The sequence below is a fragment of the Cydia pomonella genome, chromosome 12 (genome assembly GCF_033807575.1).
Source record: "Cydia pomonella isolate Wapato2018A chromosome 12, ilCydPomo1, whole genome shotgun sequence".
In the NCBI taxonomy this organism is placed as follows: domain Eukaryota; kingdom Metazoa; phylum Arthropoda; class Insecta; order Lepidoptera; family Tortricidae; genus Cydia; species Cydia pomonella.
This window is the reverse complement of record NC_084714.1, coordinates 21,227,717-21,251,161: the sequence shown is the minus strand read 5'-3', so window position 1 is coordinate 21,251,161 and position 23,445 is coordinate 21,227,717. Positions and strand designations below refer to the sequence as shown.

Here is a 23,445-nt window from a genome sequence, read left to right as displayed (position 1 = left end):
GAGTGGAGTCGTTAGAGCTATAAGCTTCAGGGGTGGAAGTGAAAAATTGCATAAGACGCGAGTTGGCACAGTGGCTGCTCGCAGCCACTGGGTAGAAAGCGGCGTACACCTCTCGACACCCCTGAGCCGCTCACACCGGTGTTGCCCTTGAGCCATCCTAGATGTCGCTTTTTGTGGGGGCCCATCTTGTGGGGGCGAGTCACCGTCGGCCGGAAATAAAATTGAATACCGTTTTATTAGGCAGGCGTCCGGTTTTTTATCCCATAGCCCAGTATTTAGTCCATCGCTTTCACCCAATAGCCCAGTTCATTTTAGATTCCATCAACCCTGAAATAGTCCTTACACCCTGGCGGGTGCTGCCTCTGCGTGCGTCCCATGACACGGGCAAGGGCAACATCCGCTAGGTGTACCCCTTACATTTCATTAAAGTGTCAAAAGGGCCTCTACGTGTTGGCTTCGGCTCCGCGCACGCCTCCCAAAGGTCCGGAACACCATTGTTCCGTGATGGGAAAGACATACAATAAATAATAATATAATAATAATAATTCATTAGATGACGAAAATGAATAGTTGGTGTCATCCAAGATAACGCGCAGATTTGTCAAATCTAACCTTTGATAACATGGCATTACGAGTACAGGCAGGCGTCTTCGCGTATGACGCCATCTACATAGGTATGGGCACGAGAGTTGATGTCACGCACACAACAACAAACTCATATAATGACAGCGAGTTTTTGAAATGAGTATTATTATTTCGTATCGATTGCAAGTTAAATCGCCAACTGCAAGATGGACGAAAAAATTTCTTCTCTTTAATTTTTTATTTACTTCATATTGTGCGCTTCAGTGACATTCACTGATTCATTCATTCAATACTGTTTTGAGATTAGTAGGTACTCTGTGTCATCATCATCATATGTTTAAGAATTAGACTCTTGTCGGTGGAGCGAATTCCATGTGTGTCGGTCCTCTGCCTTCCCCTTGACAGCCCGATACGACACGACGCTGAGTCTCTCCTTTATTTGATCTATGTAAGTTCTCCTTGGTCTCCCCCTCCGACTCCTTGCCTCGAATCTCCATTCAATTATACTCTGTTGTAATTTGACTCTGTGTAGCTGGGTGAATAATCATTCACCTCAACTTTCCTCCTCAACCTATACATAAACCGTCTAAATAGGGCTTTAGACTCGAAAGACTCGAGTTCATTCATACCAACCCTATTTACGACCGCCATAACGGTTGCCATGGCTACCGCCCACCTGTAACCTCTTCTCATTTTACCAATAAAAACCTTTATTTAGTCCTTTTGTCGCGATACTCCTGGACGAATTATTTTAGCCCGTGTAAAGGTGACATTTGGAAGGTGATAAAATGTGTTCTAAGGAGCCTACCGCGAACATCGAAGTTCACAAATTTCAAGCTCTTATTATTTTTCTCCAATAAAGGCGTAATTAGATTCACAGAGATAGTTTACTCAAAATATACAAAAAAAGCCTGAGTGGTAGCGTGACAGCAACGAAATAGAATGTTAAGCCGATCACTGACTAACAGGCCGCCGGACGATATCGGCCTGTCAGTTCGAACAAAAATTTTACAGTTCCGAACGGCGGACTATTAGTCAGTGGTCGGCTTTAGACTCTACTCTGGCCACGCTAACTTTGCACAAACTTGGCAGTAGCTATACATATAAGACTGCACGTATATGAGAATAACAGCGCCCTCTTGAGAATGATTATATATTTCTGGTCGGGTTTTTACAGTCACGGAATCAATCTCCATACTTGAAGTAGCACTTGGCATGAAATCAGCCTGGTCCGACTGTACATTATTTCCTTTTTTTTTCTATTTCGCCGCCTCATTAGTAATGATCATGACAGTAATGAGTCATTACTGTCATGATCTGAACTGAACGTCGAATTAACAATGTATTTTATTCACTCAAAACTTGATAATTATTAAGCTTATAATTTTTTTGTTAAGTATAATATAAATAAGTTTTTTTTTTTTTCAAATTTTGCTTAAAATTCATTGTAAAAATGTGTTTTTGATAATCATTACAATACCTAACGATATACCTACATGATTGACACATTCTTCTATCATTGGCTTCGTAACGACACTTTAATTGCTTAAGCGATAAATACTTTAAAAACAAGACTCAATTCCTGGAAAATTAATTGTATATGACACATTGCAGTCCACTAACAATAAGGTACTTTATGTTCTGACAGTATTTTAAGATGACAATAATACATGTACTGGAACAGAGACGAGCAATATGACGTCTACCTTAATGAATTTGAAGTAAGAAACATATTCTTAACGAGTGTCAGAAGCGCAAAAAAATAAAAACATTTTTTTTCTATTTCGCGTAGTTACATTCATTGCACGTGTCCAATAAAATGTCTTTACAAAAATATCGTTAAATAGCGACCTCGACCTCAATTTTACAGGCTATCGAAGTACAATTTTATTGACTCCCAGTTGGCACTTTACGACGGTACTCGTAATTCAACTAACAATTTATCACCCTTTCCTTTCTTTGCAGATGGATTGGCAGCAGTTTCCCCGAGCGTCCGCCACGATGACGTAAAATGCTGGCCCTCTTCAACGCCACCATCCAAGATGACGTCATCTCCACCATTGACCCGAAAAATGCCACCAGTATGAACGCCTCTCACGTCCCAGGAGTCTTAATTCTCACAAAAACTCTCACCGGCGATGTGTTCAACGTCATAGATGAACCTAAAGTCAACAAAACAACTGATCTCATAGACTTTATAGTGGTCCAAGTAGCTTTCTGCATCCTCTATGCTATCATCTTCATTTTAGGCGTATTTGGAAATGTTTTAGTATGCTTCGTCGTGTTCAGAAACCGAGCTATGCAGACGGTCACCAATCTCTTCATAACCAACCTGGCATTGTCTGATATACTGCTATGCATTTTTGCGGTGCCTCTAACGCCAATGTACACTTTCCTTGGACGGTGGGTTTTTGGAAGATTACTCTGCCATCTTATGCCATATGCTCAAGGGACAAGCGTCTATATTTCCACGCTGACACTCACCTCAATAGCAATTGATAGATTCTTTGTCATCATATATCCTTTCCATCCACGAATGAAGCTAAATACTTGTATTTTCATCATAGTTTTCATATGGATCTTCTCCTTAGTGGTCACATGCCCATATGGCCTTTTCATGGGTATACAAATAACGAATAACAAGACTTACTGTGAAGAAAGCTGGCCCGCTGACAGATCTAGAAAAATCTTCGGAGTGTTTACAAGCGTGCTGCAGTTTGTCATACCATTTTTAGTCATAGCCATATGTTATACATGCGTTAGTATAAGATTAAATGACCGAGCCAGGTCCAAACCCGGTGCTAAAAACACCAAGAGAGAAGAAGCTGATAGAGATAGAAAAAAGAGAACTAACAGAATGCTCATTTCCATGGTAGCTATTTTTGGTATTTCCTGGCTTCCTATAAATGTAATCAATATATTCAATGACTTTTACGCGGCGATGACAGAGTGGAACTATTATTATATGTCGTTCTTCCTTGCTCACTCAATGGCGATGGCTTCGACGTGCTATAATCCATTTCTGTACGCTTGGCTGAACGAAAACTTTAGAAAAGAGTTCAAGCAAGTCTTACCTTTCTTTGAATCTACTGGAGGAGTCAGAAACAGTTACCATTCAGGTCGTATGCCTACGCATAAGTCGGATAAAATTTGCAATGGCAACGATACCATTCAGGAGACCTTACTCGCTTCTTCATTCAATAGAGGACCATCATTAAAACATCGCATGTTGGAAGGGAATGGTAGAAAGGACGGGGTCGAAATAGAAAATATTATACTAGAGGATAAACCAATCTCTGCTTCGTACAACACAAAGAACGAAAATGTTAATCTACAGTTAATAGATGAAGAGTCGCAGCTGAGTGAGCCTAGGGATGGCAAATCTGTTGTACTTTAAATGTGAGTATCTAACTATCTAAACACTGATTTAAACTTTCATGATTTTTACACATTATTAAATTATAGAAACGGGACTCAATCGCGTATTGAGTTTTAAATTTACCACCGACGTTTCGAGGTCAGTGTTGTCAATACGCGATTAAATCCCATTTCTATAATCTAATTATCTAGATTTTAACATTTGAATAAATCAATAAATACTACGCAGTGCAATAAAAATAGTGGCAATCCGTCTAAGATATTCAGTATCCTGTACTGATTAGGAAAAGAAGAAGGAAAAAATTGTATGGTGATTTTTTTTTGGCTTTTGTATGGAGAGTTGCCTGACTTAGATAAACTGTCCCATAGAAAAACCAATTCGCATCAAAATGTTTTCTTCTTATTTTTTCTAATCAAAATACACTACCAAATATGCCTATTTTTTTGTTACACCTTTGATATTGATTTGTATCTCCTTGGATTTCACGGGCCTATAAATCCCGGTCTTTTGATAGGCTTGCGTGGGGATAATATATCCAATACGTAGTGGATCCTTTAAGAGCTTTAATGTCATGTAGAACGCCAGCTGGAACCATTAATTTGTATAATATTTGTCTCTTTCAAACAGTCCGTGACATTAAACTTGTCTTAGCGCGAAATGTATACTCGAAGATAAGAAGATGTACTTGTAAATAATTTTGCTCTCTATTAGCGAATACTACGACAGTATTACTTATATGCATTAAATGTTAATGAACTTCTATTTGACTAATGCTTAAAATTATCCCAATTAGTTCAGCGTTTTTCGGTACAATTTTAAAGACAATTCGTTACTGACTTACTAAATTCAAATTAACTAAAACGTTATACAACGTGGTGTTACACCAGCCAGTAGGGTGGGTACACGTTGTATAGGTCATAAGTGAGCAACTTTTACTATGGGACAAACCCGGATATCGTGAAAAAAAATTGAATCTCTGGTACATTTTGGCTGGCTGATGATATCTTGTTTGGGAGAGTCAATTTATTTATCGCGATTTCGGGGTTAGTCTCATCGTAAAAGTTGCTCAGTGTGATCTATACAACGTGTACCCACCTTACTTTCAGTGGCTGGTGTAACACGATGTATACCTATTAAAGTACCGTTGTGTCCTTTAGTCCCTAGATAACTGTTAATGCCATTTTTAAGGCAACATTTGGATTCTGACTGCAACAGCTTTACTGTTGCAAAGTTACTGCTCCGATGTTATCAACTTGATAAAATAAGTAACAGATTTAACGCAAGGAATCAATAAAACTGACAGTGACGTCGCCCGCTTCAATGCTCCAGCAGTAATGGCTCCTCTACATGATGGCCCAGCGTAGGCCAGTCCTAGGGACGCATTTATGCGTTAGAGGGAGCAAGTGATATTGCTATCTCATTTCACCGCATAGCTGCGTCCCTTGGACTGGCCTACGCTGGGCCATCGTGTAGAGGAGCCCTTACGTTAACACCCAACGTCCTTGAAATTAATTAAGCAGTTTTTTAAGAAAAACTATTTGTTTTAGTAAAGCGAACAGTTAATATCCATTATATTTCAAAGACCGTAGTCGTACTCGATGCGTTATTGATAGAAAAATCGGCTCGATAGAAAATAATTGCAAATTTGGTTTTAAAATCACCATTAAACAGTTCTACGTCTTTATTTTTATGACTCATGGGAGTCATGGGCCTGCAATTCAAATTTCAAAACATTTATTTTTATACCGCTAACGAGAACTTATTGCACAAAGAATTCACATTTTTTTTATTTCAATAGTTTTCTTATTATTCCCTTGCCGACGATACAGTGTGCCCATTTTAGGTATTGACAGCCTCTTAAAGCTATTGCAATCAATCACAATCCGAATGTAACTTTAAGAAGTACAGATAATTCAAGAATGCACAGGAAAGCCATCTAGTATATGAATATTTCGTAAGTGCGAAAGAGGCAGACTATAGATGAAGTGATCACTTTTAAATTGAGCTTCATAGCAGCCGCTAATGGATGCTTGAATGTACCAAAGCATAATGTTAGCGGAATAGCTGTATTCAGGAGAAACCTTGGGTGGTTATATCTTAAAATATACCTAGTATACGTAATAAGATAATAACATATTATTTCTCAATTCAATTCTTATAATCAGTCCGATTTTGGGCGCACTTTTGTTATAGGACGGGCAATCTATTAGATTGTGCAACAGTAACACTACTTAAGTGTTACTGTCTTGTTACGTGACTATTAATATTGCATTGGCAACACTTTGCTAGCCAACGTCATAGTGAACGAATGGCTACGTCACAACCGATCGGTTAAGGTTCACAGTTGACACTTCGAAACGAGACGTCTTCGCGTAAGATTGGCGACTCTTTGAATATGTAAGTAATAGTTGAATATTTCGACAAATAAATATTTGCCCCGTTACTTCTTGTTTAAAACTAGCTTTACCTTTAAAATATCGTATCACATTGGGGCAGTCGCCGTCCAAATGTAACCTTGAAATCCTGATAATATCTCCAGTGTTATCAGCAAATTAAATCGTTAATTAAACTTTATAAACTACCCTCAAAACTTGATAATAACATAAGTTTCCGGCAGATTTATTGGTATAGTTTCTGAAACTGAGGACAAGTACCATCAGGAACTAATTGGTACAAAGTCAATATATTATTTATTCAAATAGGCCTAGCAACAATCATATTTAAGCTGTCAAGTTTTACAAATATAATTTGAATCTAAATATCAAAGCAATTTATTATGTAATTATAGTGTATTAAAGAGATGTCAAACTTAATAATAACAATTTCATAAAGGATCGTCAAACACTAAAATTGTATAAAAAATGTCTAGAATCTTAGAATAAAATCTAAATGTCAATGAATACGGGAGAACCTTGGAGGAACTCCTTTCAAATAAAAAAATAATTAAGTACCCAAATTGAACAACGGGTGTTGGAGTAATCGGTAAACGTACATAAAAAAGTAGCCACAACCGAATACAGAATCTCCTCCTCCTATGGAATTGAAGTCGGTTAAAAAAACAGGTGAAGTGCTGTGCTGTTTTGTTTTGTAGTCGGAAGTACTTTGATCTGCACAGGAGCCCGATTTTTTAATGGGTTTCGATACGACGTTGAAGACTGCTTCTGATGATTGGGCATGCAAAATAATGTAAAAGTCGTGCGGGAGATGCGTGATGCGTGCCAATCATCACAACGATCGTCAAAGTATCAAATCCAGTTTTTAACCATAACAAATTGTTAAATTAGAATCGACCTCCAGAACACTAACAGCTAAACATCTCCAAACACCAACACACACCAGAGGTTGCCAGAGCTTAACGGGGGGTGGGGGGGTTTAGGGTCGGCAACGCGCATGTAACTCCCCTGGAGTTACAGGCGTACATAGGCTACGGAGATTGCTTACCATCAGGCGAGCCGTATGCTTGTTTGCCACCGTCGTAGTATAGCATAGTATAAAAAAAACACACACACACAAATTCAATAGCCTGAAAGGATAGTCAAGTAAATATACTTTTTTATACGGACCGCCTGATGGTAAGATGGTAAGTCTCCGTAGCCTATGTACGCCTGCAACTCCAGAGGAGTTACATGCGCGTTGCCGACCCTAACACTCCGCACCCTTGAGCTCTAGCAACCTTACTCACCGGCAGGAACACAACACTATGAGTAGGGTCTAGTGTTAATTGGCTGCGGTTTTCTGTAAGGTGGCGGTACTTCCCCAGTTGGGCTCTGCTCTAGATCTGGAATGACATCCGCTGTGCTGTGCCCTACCACACAAAGCGAGGTGACATTAACAGTGCCCACACCTCTCTTATATATAAGCGTAGTACCTAAAACTAAAACATTGTTGAACTGTTGGTTCAGGTGTGCTGCTAAGCGCTACTTTCTAGTCAAGATTTAGACATCTATTGTCTCATTTCCAAGCAGTGGCGTGAAAAAAAATATTCTCATCACCAACTTTACTTTCACCTACATAGGTACTTCTGTTGTCTTTAGGATAATTTAGAGCAATTGAGTCAAATCTTATTTCTCGAAAACTCCCATAGTTAAACAAAGACGACGGGACGGTAAACAGCTTGGAAAAGTTTCAAATATTTACTATCAGGCATTGGGGAAATTTGGTAACTAGTGATGTTACCAAATTTCCCCAACTGTAACTGTAAGGCGCGCCGCTAAGTCCTTGTACAGCTGGCAAGCGCTTGGCCCCCACGGCCCCAGCGTTTCGACCCAAATTCCTCAAAAATATAACTACTGTCGAGACTGGCATATTTGCGTGGTTTGAGGTTAATTCCAATTCAGCATTTTTTTTGTAAATATTTCCACTAATTATCTCCCGAAACGAACCAGACACGCAGATCAAAAATTAAGGAATAAGTACGACGACAGCTTTGATATACTAACTGATTGTACAGAAAGGAATAGGTTTATTAGAAAACACAATCCCCCTGATGAACGCACCACTGGACGGTCGGGTTTTTAAAACACGAGTCCAAAAATATTTGATCAAATAATACGATTTATTCCCTAGTCACATCACTATTGATGACAAAAATAGCGTTGATTTTTGTGGAAAGTAATTGCGGGATTGAATTGGGAACTGGAGACTTTCTGGCCTCGGGCTTGGCTTTAGATAACCTCCAATAGACTCCGGTTATACAGTTGTGTACAAAATATGACATTTTATTTTGTCCAATAGTTTTAGACATATTTTCCAGTTTTTGGTCACAAAATCTAAAAAATAGTAAATGCTAAGTAACTAATATGATTCTTTTTTTCGGATTTGTAGCAAATTTCCAGGAGTAGGTACTGTTGTGTAGTATCATGTACATTTGATCGAAATCAACTTTTCCACATTTTAATAAGATGCTATTTTTAGGACAGTTTTGCTCATAACGGTAAAAATAAGAATCTGGAAGGAAGGAGGAAACAGTCGAGTACGTTTGTATGGAGAAATGACCACTCTTGTTGCCTCTTTCGGACAGATAGGTGCTATTATGTTGAAGAGGTTCGCCGATATACTGCTCAAGTGAATGATTAAAAAATATTTGTTTAGCTTATTTGCGTATCCCACTGCTAGGCAAAGGCCTCTTCCCTTGATTTCCATGATTGTTTAGTGCTTACTCGAGGCAGTTGTTAAGGAAGATGTCCATGTCATTCCGCCATCAACCTCTAAGCCTGCCCTGCCCGCGCAGCCCTGCTTGCAGGCCAATTCAAACGTATAATGATATTATAATGATGTCATTTATATAACGTGCATTTCGTTCGTACTTGTCGGTACAAGTATAGCTGCGAGCGAGATGTTTGAATTGTCACGCCTGCTAAGCTACTGGTCGCTTTCACCGCGGCCCCGAAACCTGGTCCCGCTCAAACGATATCACCAGGGTTCGTGGGGTTTGGTAAGGTAACGATCGGTAGCGAAGAGCTGGCCTACACCAGCAGCACACACCGTCCCCCACACGACGGCCAATTGACCTCCCCATCGATCGGTGGGGAGCAACCCGCCACAACCGCTACAGCCGAAAGGCGCAAGCGGCCACTCATACCTCGCGTGAGGGAGGTATCGAATGATATCCATCATCAGTTTGAATTGGCCTTTTATGTGATGGGCACTTGTTTTCATGTTCCGTCTAGGAGAAGTGATCTATGCATCTGGCTGATTACGTTATGGCTATGATTGATTTATATTACACCGAAATTGGACACCATGGATCTGACGTAGGTATATTGTACCGGCTTACCGTAAAATATGGAGATAAAGGATGACTTATATATGTTACTTCGGTCAAGTGCGGTCACATTGACCTACTAGGTCTGAACTTAAGCTAAATAAGGCTTGCCAATTAGTGGGTCTAAGCTAAGAGGACGAAGACAGACGAACCTATAATCGATGAATAAATAAGTTGAAATTATCGACATTAAAACGAACAGAAGCAAATATCCGCGTACCTGACACAAACACTTTAGACAAACCATTCATTGTCTGTATCAGATGCGTAAGTTTAAGAAAAATTGTGAGCTTTGGACCAGAAAGTAAGTAAATATTCTTTATTGCACTACAAAAAAAAAACATATTTACAATGTAAATAAAGGTAGTAACAGGCGATCTCTTCCAGTCAAGTTCACCTTAGAGTAGCAAAGAGCTTATCGCGAACACCGAAGCTTGCTAATTGCAGGAATCTTTCTATTTTACTCCAAATAAGCCATAGTTAGAGTGATAGAGAAAGATGTTTGCAATTTGCGAACTGCGATGGTCGCGGTAGGCCCTCTGGGCATAAAGAACAAAAAGTTACCAGTTATTCATTTATGAGCCCGTAACGATTTTAGACCAAAAATGTAAAATTGATAGATTTAGTCGTTGAAATTGTACACCTTTTGTTACGTAATATCTAAATAACAAGTATTGTAACGTGTAAGTACAACATATCCGATAATTAATGAAACAGACAGTAATTTCAAACCTTTTTTTTTTTTTTTTTTTTGCCCTACCCACTAAACCCACTCCGGCGTTTCACCCTCTTTGCCGTTAATGAGGGCGCACTGGGATCGATGATGACATTCACCACGGCGCCCTCCGGCAGCCCCAGCTTAACGCCAGGGCACCCTCACAATGGAGGGGGGGATCAGAAACGCGTGATCCCCCGCCCCCCGACGACGTCTGTGCAATGCGGGTCCAGTGCCCGCTGGCCCTAAGGCTCGAGGCGAGCATGCGCTCTCTGCCTTTGGCCCTGCCGCCTGCGACGGAGAGGAATCGCGTCAGCAGACGTTTCTCGCTCCCTCTCCGCCTTCTCCTTCTGCGACATGACTTCTTCGCAGAAGGAGGCCACCGCTTCCCAATTCCTCTCGCTACCCAGCATCGCCGCTATTATGCTGTGTAGCGAGAGGTCTATAACCCCCGTCGCCGCCCTAAGGGCCGCTCTTTCCACGGCCCAAGTAATGTCAAACCTGCTTACTGTATTACCACTAATTGTATTTTTTTCCTCTGAAGACTAGTAAATAGAATTTAAGTATGGCTCATGATTTCATTTTCTTTATGCTGTTAGTATGTATGTTAACATTATGTACTTAATAATGAACCTCCAGGTCTATGATCCTTAAGTATGTTAAGTACTCTACATTGTACTTCAAATCCATTTGTGTAAGTGATCGTTTGTGTTCTAAATAAATTAAATTTAAAAAAAAAAACATAACCCTAACAATAATCTCGTAAACAAAAGCTTTGACTTGGAGCTAAGGTTTCAACTATTTTCTTTTCTGAATTCACTCATTAAAAATAATTATTCTTGTGTAAAATTCTGTTTATTTGTTATTATTTTTTTGATAATTGGCTTGGCACAAAATTAATTTACAAAGAGCCGAAAGAAAGGGCTAGACAAAGATCTTTTCTACCTGAAAAATCTATAATACTACTTAAAATATAGAATAATACCTAATAAGTTTTTGGCAAAAAAAAAGAAGCTTTTATCTCTGACTGTACTTTTCTTTTCTAAGGCAACTTATACTCATCGAACCAATTCTAAAAAACCCAAACAGTTACGCAGCGGCTTACGTCAGCGAATAACTCGCGAGCGCGAAGCAGCGCGGCGCAGCGCGGGTGAATTCAATCCTTTGATACCTATGGAAGTGTCCTAGTTAGAGAGAAGAGTTATTCGCTTACATAAGCTGCTGCGTTAGGTTGCGTTGTTTTATCACCGAGTTCCTATGGCCATCTCCTGTCTTCATCATCAAATCAGTTCGATGGTACCATAGTATTGCATTGTCACCCGACATACAAAATTTTCAGCTTCATCGGAAACCGGGAAGTGCGTCAAATTTAACTTGCAGAATTTAACCCGTACAAACATAAAATAAGGAAAAAGGGAAGACAGGAGGGTCGTAGGAAAAAAAAAGTAAATAAATCTACAAGTGCAATACTAACCTCCCTCTAAAACCCAATACTCAATACCCTCATTGGATAGTGGGGGAATTTAAATCTTCTCGGGCAGCTTACACGCGACATAAATGTCCATTGTACACATATATTAATTGTTTATATATACAGGGTGATTCATGAGACGTGAGCAGGACTAAGCCTACACAATCAGTAAATGTTAATGAACCGTTCATCATCATATTTAAGTAAAACAATCTCGCTTTATTTCTGTTATTTAACTTTTGGGAAGGACAAATTTGATAATCTACAATCATGGACACCCTACAACACTTAATTAAGAAAGATAAAACCTCTTTAACCGCTATGACAGCAGTTTGATTATGAAGAAAACAAAATGTCACACTTGAGTGAGATACGATTTTTCAAAAGTAACCAGACTCCGATGACAATCAATTTGTCACTTGTTATGGATAAAACAAATAGGGTGACCATACATGGCGTAAATAAATTATAACATTTTTTTTTAACAGTAAAAAAATAAAAGAACGTTAATCTCACAAATACTGGTACGAAACAGTTGCTTATAACTTACTGAATGCTCAAGCTTGATCCTGCTCACGTCTCCTGAATCACCCTGTATATATATATATATATGCCTATATGTTCTTGTGAATAAACTTTCATTCATTCATTCATTCTACTTGAAACATAAACTTACTATCTTTTCACTTCTCATACTCGTACAATTGACATTTAAGTCGCGTGTAAGCGGCATAAAATTGGCAACAGGTGCGCCCCCGACCGGCCTGAGTACGATTTTCTTTATTCTTAAAAAATACAGCAAAATAAACTAAAATATTGTTTTTTTTTTTTAATTTCCTCGCAATAGAAGGTCACACCAGGGGGGGAGGGGTTTGCAATATTATGGGGTTATGGGACTTATGGGTATTGAATTTCCTAGCAATCGAAGGTCACACCAGGGGGAAGAGGGGTTTGCAATATTATGAGGTTATGGGTATTTAATTTCCTCGCAATCGAAGGTCACACCAGGGGCGGGGGAGGCGTTTGCAATATTATGGGGTTATGGGTATTTAATTTGCTCGCAATCGAAGAGAAAAGCAGACTCAGAGTGTATAACTCAGGCATAAGTCAATTTTTATACTTGACTATATTAGTACTCGCGGCGCTCGGATCAATAAATTGCCTCGGATAAAAATGGATCGCTTTATGTCCTCGTTGTACAATCTGCTACGAAAACTAAACGGCCAATACATAAAACTCGTAAAATTCTAGATGTTATTAAATAAGTGCCTGTTTAGGCTACGGTAAAGTCGATATGAAGGGTTATGCAAGTATGTGTGGTTGTATAGTTCGTTCTTCCTACTCTCGCATACCAACCGTAATAGTAGATTGTTAACCAAGGGATGTGATAGGCACCCGCTCGAATGCAGACAGAAAATGGTGCATTTCACCCCAGTTAATTACTCTACTTTTCCTTTTTTCGTGTTTTTAAGTGTTTCCTTTTCACCCCGTTGTTGTATCTAACCACGCCCTATGGCTGGCGTTTCTACTCACCTCATATTATTATGCGTGTCCTCTGAAGGGGGTCAGACGTCACGTCATCATGTAAAATTGTTTATATTTTTTTGCAAAAAATGCTTAATTGAAGAGATGGTTGGTCATATTATTATTTAGGTGCTACAGAAATTATATTATCTAGTTATCGAACTTAGGCTAAGTATGTATATATCACAATATTTATTGCTTAAAATAATTTCTTACCTCGGCGAGGAATCATGTGAAAGTTAAAAAAAAATAACTTTTAGGCAATTTTATATCTTATTTTGGTATTAATGTAGAGTATAAATAGGCTTCTATTTATGTATTCCAAAAACTCTAATTATAGAGATGCAAGTTTTAAAAAAAAACAACTTGAAAAAAAAACACAATTTCTCTATTCACCCCTCGATTTCTAGTGACCCCGTTTTACGGTATGTAATTGCTCTAAGATCAAAGACGGACTATCAAAAGCATCTTATACGTTGACTGGTTAGGAATCTGTCCCTACAACAAGGAATCTAATAACGCCTTCATATTGATGAGATTTTGGTCAAGTCAACTACTAAGATAACAGGAAGTGGTTCTAATTTAACAATTTGTTATGATTTTCACCTGGTTTTGATACGATATTAAGGTTTGTTAAAGCTGTTAGCTGTAGCCGGAAGTTAAAGTGACGTCACTTTAACTTCCGGCAGTAATGAGTCTTTGGAACGAAAATCATTTTTATTCGCGTAATTTTCTTTCCTAATAAAATTATTATATATTATCTACAGAAATATATGGTCATAAAATAACACAAAAAAAAATACTTAAAAAAAAAAAAAAACTTAAGTCTAGTCAAAAAGACCCCCCCGAGTTGTCCCCGGCGCAAAGGTTAACTTTCCTAATTAGTTTAGTGTTATAAAATTACTAACATTTCTTTTATTAAAAATATTTTAATACCAATAATATTCATTAGTATTGCCGATTTCGTTGAAAATCAAATTGTCAAAAATTTTACGTCACACCAGGTGGGGAGGGGTTTGCAATATTATGGGGTTATTGGTCAAAACTCAAAACCCTAGTATATTCGTGTGACGTAATGAATGGATGACCCCTTATTGGCGTTCATCCTACGCCCACGTGATTAATCATCAACGTCGTATCAAAAAAAGATCGAAATCGTAACAAGTTATTACATCCGAATCGGGATTCAGGGAATATCCCGCACATTTGGCAGTTAGCCAAATAGTTATCTATTTCTATTCATTTATTTCAATATCGCTTACTATCCAAAATGAAAAGATAGCTTTAATATTTCTTATCTACATAAGAATTATCAGATATCAAAGAAGAAAAATATATTGCACGCCGCGCGAAATTGCTACAGAATTGCTGTATAACTCAATTACTCTCAAAATATATTTCTGTCATAAAATATTTTCGTGTGAATATCATGTTATTTGCTCTTGGTTAAAACGTGTTAAAATTCAATTTACAGATACAATTTTGCGTTCGCCAACTCTTCAGGCCTTGTTAAACAAATATAATATAATAATTCAGCCTATATACGTCCTACTGCTGGGCACAGGCCTCCTCTCATGCGCGAGAGGGCTCGGGCTATAGTCCCCACGCTAGCCCAATGCGGATTGGGGACTTCACATACACCTTTGAATTTCTTCCCAGACGCATGCAGGTTTCCTCACGATGTTTTCCTTCACCGAAAAGCTAGTGGTAAATATCAAATGATATTTCGTACATAAGTTCCGAAAAACTCATTGGTACGAGCCAGGATTTGAACCCGCGACCTCCGGATTGAAAGTCGGACGTCATATCCACTCGGCCACCACCGCTTCTTCGCAATTGTTAAACAATGAAATTAAAAAATGCGGCGCTTGCTTGCTTGCTTCCTAAATCTCGCGCTCATCCCAATACTACGCGTGACAGAAGGGGTGAGATAATTAATATGATTTAGGTATATATTTAACTATATAGGCACTTAGGTATTTATAAATAAAACGTCAGAGCTTTTGGGTGGTCAAATACAAACTGGTTTATTCATCGAGCTGTAAGTAGAGTGAACCTGTTTGTTTACATTATGGGGTCGTGACGTCACACAACCACAGGGCGGCTATCACGCGCATAGTGAATTTGCTTTTGCACTAGGCGGCAAAACGGGTTTACCGTTTAAAATAAAGAACTAGGAATTAATCCAAAAATCACAAATACAGTTTTGAAGTGTGTGCTTACACTAATCTACATAGAACATTTAGAGATTTGAATTGGTCCCGTTTGCCTGTACAATGAAAATGTTGATTTAAAAAGAGCATCTTTGATACGGTTTTTTCTACTATAGAAGTTAACCAATCGTGTAACGGCAACTACAGAAATGAAGTAGATGCCATGAACAACCAGTTTAGCACTCAATACTTTCCTGAGTGATGTATTGCCGATATAAATCAAGATATCTGACGCCATAATTTACAATGCTTTTTCTAAACCATACCTGAAATATGACTACCTTTGTATCCTGTCTGTGGAAACCTGTAATTGGCTTCTCTGATACATTATCTATGTTAACCTAGTTTTAGTTTACTTAAGCTGTTGTTTTTCCGAATAAAATAAAATACTACAGCATAGCTTACGACTCGCGAATGCGGCGCGGAACAGCGGCCCAACGGTATTCGGAGATTGCCCACGTAGGACACTTCCATAGGTATCAAAAGATTGAATTCACCCGCGCCGCGCCGCGCCACGCCGCTTCGCGTTCGTGAGTTATTCGCTCAGGTAAGACACTGCCCTAGAATGCCCATAACTAGATTTTGTTTCAAGCTCCCTGAGGTTACAGTCTCTCTATCTTATATAGCAGGATGGGAGTTTTTATTCAAATTGTTCTACTCCATTTTTAGGATTCCGTACCTCGAAAGGAAAAAACAGAACCCTTATAGGATCACTGTTGTCCGTCCGTCCGTCTGTCTGTCTGTCAAGACCCTTTTTCTCAGGAACGCGTGGAGGTATCAAGCTGGAATTCATATCAAATACTCAGGTCTACTGTCCCTTGGAGCTGTGAAAAGATCAAACTTCTAAGCCAACGCAATCAAAAGATACAGCCGTTTTCGACACTTGCAAGGGAATCAAAACCTACAGGGTACTTTCTGTGAACTCAAGAATCTTAAAATTTGATACGAAGCAACGTCTTATAGCACAGATAAAGGAAAAACCTTACATTTTTAGTTACACCATATAATAATATATACCTACAGGTTGGTGCGGAACCCTCGGTGCGCGAGTCCGATTCGAACTTGACCAGTGTTTCCTTATTATTAATCTTTTATTTTTCTTGTTTCAGGAACTGATCACAACGAGCATTCAAACTTTCTTAAATTACATCGACTTATGTTGTTAAAATGTACGTAATTTATTAAATTCTACATATAACTTAAGTGATACAAGACGTCATTTAACTTTTTTGGTATGGAAATGTGTATTGTGATATATGAAAGTAAGTAGGTACCTATAAAATTAGACATAAACAATGTTTACTTATTAATTAAATATAAAATTAGCATTACTATAAAATGATATAGGTATGTAGTCGTCGTATAGAATAGATAAAAATGTTTGTAGCTGTATAATTCCATATTCAAAATGTTTCGTGTATGACTTAGATTATAATAGTAATAATGGAATGAATGGAAAATATATTAAGCGGGTATGTTGAGCTTAGGCATTATCACATGGCACCCACAAAAAATCTCTTTGAATTATTGTGTCATTCGTTATTTTGTCAAGATTTATTAATTCTTTTTCCTACTCCTCTACTGTTATCTGTCATTTATGCATTCATTAACACGAATATAAGAACATACATAAAAGGTTTCAAGAAAAGTCTATATTGTCTATTCCTGATAACAGCACTTGTGCTTTTATACGCTATAACGTTACTGCGATTAATGGCTACCAACCTAACAAAACCAAAACGAATACAGTTTTAAACTAAGTGCATTGATGCCAACTTACAAAATATTCATTTGGTTGCATAGTAAAAATAATTACTTCATAAGTCAGAAACACGCATGTGACACCCGTAATATAGCAACACCCATAGACTACGAAGACCGATTAGCGTTGCTTGTTAGTCTCCGTAGGCTACGGTGGCCAAAGTTGAGAAAAAACTGTCCAAAAAATTAATTTAGCAAGTAGCAAGTACTATTGCATAAAATACTATTAAAAAGCTAAAGCTTAACCGTACGTACGTTGTTTCGAATAATCTTAATACATTCACTGCCAACGTTTTCGTAGCGCTACACGCGTAGCCGATTCTAGCGTTTCCCGCTTTGTAAAGGAAAGCGACTACGAACAGAGCGCCCGCCAAGCGGGTTCCCGGCACTCAATGTGTTAAGGGTCATACGAACAGCCGCCGCCTACAAACATGAAATTTGATAACAACCTTCAAGTAACATAATACTTATGTCTGATACTAATTTTAATACAATAAAAATTGTAATAAATTGTACAGTCAGCATCAAAAGAAGCGGATGAAACAACGCGCCAAAAGTATCTGATATTCCGGATAACTTTTCCAAATGTAGATAATTTTCTAAAATTCGCGTTCAAAAATATATCTTTTACAGTCTAAGTTGTTCTATATTAACAACACAACAACAACAACACTTTTTGTTAAGCTGTTACAGAATGGTAGATACTTATGAAGCGTTATTTGATCCGCTACTTTTCATGCTGACTGTACATATGTAAACATGTTTCACTTTCCAGTTTTCAAAGAATTCAATTGGCACACTACTACTACATAATATGTGTGCCAATTGAATTCTTTGTCGGGTGTTAATGTAATATTATGGTACCATCGAGCTGATCTGATGATGGAGACAGAAGGTAGCCATTGTAGCTCTGTGATAAATCAACGCAACCTAATTGTGTTTGGGGTTGTGAGAATTGTGTCGATGAGTATTAGTTGCCTGTGGAAAGAAAAGTACAGTCAATAATAAAAGTTTGTAACAAAAATGTATTTATCTCGAACTTGCTATAAAATGATGACATGACTTACGTCAAATTAGGTCCGGAAATACTACATATCAGGTGCGATGAATGAAGATGATATGTAAAGGAATTTCATACTGCCTTACACACCTAGGACTGTAAAGCAACTTTCTTTTGTTTTTTAACGTCAAATTGTGACACAACGTCTTGGCATTCAACTATCAACAAATATAGGTACGGTACGGTGATTTGTTGTGCATATTCGTTGCTAAGCAACGGCGGTGGCGCATCGCGCAGGCGCGCGGACCGCGCGTAAAGTTGTACACCGCTGGTAGAGTGGCGAGCCGAGTAGGTCGCCACAAAACAAATTGACTACATTTTTGTTTCAATTGCAAGTTTGAGAAAAGCTCTATACAAATCTCGGCGAGAAACGGAGTTGCCGGCCGCGTATCTCTATCCGGCTTCGCTACGCTCAGCCGTCTATATCTACTTGGCCTGCAACCCTACGTTTCCCGGCCTCTATAGTAATGTACTATTGTTACAAAAGCTTATTCTTTGTATCTGTAATCATTTTTAGCAACGAAAACTAGTACAAAGACATACATACATGTCACGTAAAAGTTCATGTTATTTTAGAATGAGAGTAACTTCGTTTTAGGAGCAGCTTTTTGGCGGCAGGTTCAAATGACTCTTAAAGTCAAACCTAAAACCAACTTAAGTTTAAAACAGGCCTTTTTTCTTGTAATTTATAAAGTACTGGTTGAATAAATGGAACTCATTGAAGACACAAAACAAGCCAAAAATGATGTCTTATTTCGTGTGTCTACTTTTCAGATGTTTGATCTTGACAAAAAATATAATAGTTGATTGGTTTTGTAATTTATATTCAAGCTCTGCAATCTCTACTTTAAATAAAAAGATGTAGATTAACGCTTCATAAAAACTAAGAAAACATATTCATTAACAACATGTAATTAGTGAATACAGGATGACTCACGAGAGTCACGGTACAACCGGTCCGTGTTCGGTCTGAGCCGTCCATCACTTTGTTTTCTATAAAAGTCATCTTTATAAACGTAGCCACGGCCCTAAATTGTTGAGCTATTTAGTTCACTTTGCATCGGAAATAATATATCATAGCGTTAGCACATGACAACAAAATTAGCTTGGACCTTTAACCGTAGATAGTCAACAATTAAAGATCGTGACCGTACAGTTTATTCAGCTGTAAAATTACTTACTGTATAAAAATGTAGTTTATTATCACGTTTATTAATACTAGTCAGACTCAGATGTTAATCCTAGATATTGTAAATATTTCCCATAAGCAAGTATCCAGAAGGCCTATTTCACAAATTAATTCATAATTCCTTTATTTATATATTGTGCATTTATTTATATAAATGGCTAGTATTAACGTAACAGTACATTACGATACAAGTGCGAAAAATAGAAAATCCTCAACGAGTGGCGATAAATTAAAACATGTATTCGCACATGTATCGTTCAAAGTTTTAGAGTAAATATGACCCTTTAAAATGTATCGTACTAGTGCGGTAAAGTAGCACCATATGTACCGTAAAATAAATTTATAACGGTTTAATTATTAATGTATTTGATGTGTTTTTAGATTGATGTTTTTAAACGAACGTTTGAGCCCAAATTTCAAACTTAATTACGCAAATTATCTTAAGAGGGACTTTCTCTCAACTGTGCCCGACATCGGAATTGGATTATTAATTGAAAATTAGCTAATTAAAGTTAATGGAATTATTAAATGTACGGCTGTGCTCTGACGGCTGCGGGGTTTCTAGTGAATTAACTACAAATACATATTTTGAATTTTTATATTAAGCTTTTTAGAGTCATCATCAGACCCCGCAACGGATCTGGCAAAACCGTGGCATATGACAGTTTTATTTTAGGGTTGGTGATTATGATGAGCCATTTTCCTTAAACTTAATTTGTAAGATTAATAACATTGAACGAAAACCTTATTGAGCCTCTTCTGATATAGCCTGGTTTAATATGATATCAAAGAAAACATATCTTATGAAATCACGTTTTTCGTTAGGTATTTCTTTCGAATATTAATATGGAATTTTTATTGGTTGAAAATATTGGCGTGTTTCAAAACAAATAAGAAAATATTTTTTGTACTATAATTTATTCGTAGTAATGACAAGCCTGATGTGTCATTTGCCATACATTTGCTAGTTCAGTTGCGGGGTATGGTCATCATACATTTTTGACACGTGTAATTTTCATAGCCGTCTGTAATCAATATTAATCTCTATCTCTCTCTCTCCGAATCTCTCTTTCTCTCTCCATCTCTCTCTTTCTCTCTCACTCTCTCTTTCATATTTGTAATACCATTGGCAATCCGTTATCCTTTGTAGAAGAGGTTCTTCCCCTTTATCAATTTTTCCAGCTGCAATGACCTTAATGTACGCAGTCAGCTAAACTATTAGCTTACAAATGCAGCAAAGAGGCTATGTTAATAATAGTCTTAATGACTACGTCTTTAAACAACTGCAGTTAAAAAATCTTTTTATTCCTCTGCACTCAATTATTATTAGAAACTTTCTTCCTTATTATATATATTTTTTACTTCACATTCACTAACATTAATATTGAATTTGACTGTTTCAAATAAAAATCTAATTTCGTACCTATAATGGAGGCCATAAAGTTAAGAGATAGTTCCCATCTAGGTGTCCATAGGCTACGGTGACTGCTTATCATCAGGCGGGCCGTATGCTTGTTTACCACCGAAGTGGTAATAAAAAATCTAAAAAAAAAATCTTTATATGCATAGAAGAACTTGTAAATATATAAAAATATATGTTTTAATCGGATTTGACAAACCTATGCACGTAAAGAATAAAACGTTTGAAATTTTGTGTTTGTTACAAAACATCAATCAGGTGTGTAACTAGTTGTATTTGTTATGTATAAAATAAAATTTATGCTAAATTGATTGTTATGTGATTTAACGAATATAAATGTACATACATAGTTTTCCAAACATCTTGTAGTAGAAAATAGTTTATTGTATAGTTTATATGTTCGTTGTTGTACAAAAATGATTGATGATTAAATGAAGCTGAATGTTTTGTACATTTATTTTTATTATACCTAAGTTATCGAACGAGCGAGCAAAGCGAAGGGAAGTTGTTACATTTCGAAGCTCTGGCATTTCGATGTTTTTAAGCTGGACTATCAGAGGATAGTTTGATGGACAATAAATTAAGTAAATTGTTTCTAATTTAAATGAAATTGGGTTAACCTGTAGTTGAGGGCATTATATTTTAGACATTAAATTATGAGCAGGCTTGATGGTTATGGATCTAAAAGAAGGCCAAAAAACTATTTGCGAGGGGTCTTGCTATTCTGGTCATCTTATTTGCAAGAACAGTTGAAATTTGAGTCGGGACCATTTCGTGGCTAATATGTGTCATGAAATGTAATATTATACGTTGTAATCTTATGTATAAGTTTCTTTTATTTCCTGTTTTTATCTGTATATTTTTGCCATCAATAAAATATTTCTATAATCTCTATGAATATCAAATGAAAGTGCTCGGTTTACACATTCATAATATTGTTTTTACATTTAGTTTTTATTCAAATACAATCTCTTTAGTTTTAGTTTTTGGCAAACTTCAAGTTCTCAGTTCGGGGCGAACTGCTAGTTACGAGTATTTATCAACAGAATTTCTTACACGCGACAAAAAATGCCAAAAAAATCAATGTGTTGAAGATCAACATATAAAATTTATTGCAGGGAACACCGTCATAAGGCAGGAAATCTCATATCCACTCACATGATTCCAGCAACTAAGGTTTCAACATTTCGCACCTCTAAAATGATCGTCGCAACTCGAGTTGCGAACGGAGTGTATGCGGTTTTTTATTTCTTATCTGTGAAGGGCTGCACAGATATGGTGTAAACAATTATTAAAACACAGAATACCAACGTGACAATATTAAAAAAATGTTTCAACCACATAGACATAACCACAGTATTTTTTATCTATGTCACTTTGCAAGTTGTTCGGAAAAGTGCGTGTGTTAAAAGTTGCTGCGTGTTTTAAAATGCCGTAAGTATTCAAATTTACATATTTCTGTTAGTATTATATATTAAATTACTCCGCGTTTATTGGTCTATTAGATTAAAACTATATTTTAGACCTACTTAATATTGATGACCATAAAATCTCACTTCAAACCAATAACTCTGTAGATTTTTGGCGTGTTTCCTATTTTAATGCCCTAGATTTCTATGATTACCAAATATATCTTGAGCAACCTATAGTCATTAAATAGTTCGATTATTAAATTACATTAATAAACAATAAAATGCATTAAATCACTGTGTATTATCCAGGATTAGCGAACAAACCATGTGACGGAAAATTGTAAGTACAAACACAGCAACTCTGGTTGCTTAAAGAATTTCTGTACATCGTAAGGCATGTGGTACACTAGACGTTGCATACGCGTTTTGGGGTGTTTGTTACTACTTACTTATAATTTCTATTTACTAATATTTCTTTGCTATATTGCCCGGATCCTGGGGTAGCTTGCCGTTTTTCGTCTGGCAGTGAATGTGTTAAAAGTTCCTATTTCTGTTGAACATCTTCACCGCGCGACTGTTGTGTCTCCGACCTAAATAGGTAGCCATCTTTGTTTTTGACATGGCGCTGGTGAGTTTGTTTGTTTATTTACGTTTGTAATCAGTATAATTTCATGTGTTAATAGTGACTATTTGCTTATTGTGCTTAATTTGTTGTAAAGTGTATGTTATGGTGTATATATTATACGTGTTAGTGTAGTTATAAGTTAGTTCGGTTGTTGGTGATCGGCCGTTTTAAAAACACCAAAGTTTAGTAGGTATGTAAATACTCTTTTGTTATTTTAAGTTATAAAGCCACTATCATTGTAATAATTACATAAATTATGTATTTTATTTCAAAGTAATTAGTGTCTTAAACGGTTTTTTACTATATTTTTGTACTTCAGTGTCTAAA

The 23,445-nt window shown here is 37.2% G+C and overlaps 1 protein-coding gene and 1 long non-coding RNA gene across 2 annotated transcripts in view; one reads left to right on the top strand and one right to left on the bottom strand.

Annotated features, from left to right (window-relative positions):
• Positions 1-23,445, bottom strand: part of LOC133523840 (uncharacterized) — a 65,409-nt gene that overhangs the window by 21,561 nt on the left and 20,403 nt on the right. The window lies entirely within an intron of this gene.
• On the top strand, positions 1,925-21,530 carry LOC133523838 (prolactin-releasing peptide receptor-like). Its single transcript, XM_061859587.1, has 2 exons — positions 1,925-3,984; positions 16,761-21,530. The coding sequence occupies exon 1, from the start codon at positions 2,597-2,599 to the stop codon at positions 3,980-3,982; it is 1,386 nt and encodes a 461-aa protein (XP_061715571.1). The 5' UTR covers positions 1,925-2,596; the 3' UTR covers positions 3,983-3,984; positions 16,761-21,530.

Bases quoted from the DNA above. Each gene is read 5' to 3' on its own strand.
- LOC133523838 (XM_061859587.1), top strand. From the start codon at position 2,597: ATGCTGGCCCTCTTCAACGCCACCATCCAAGATGACGTCATCTCCACC.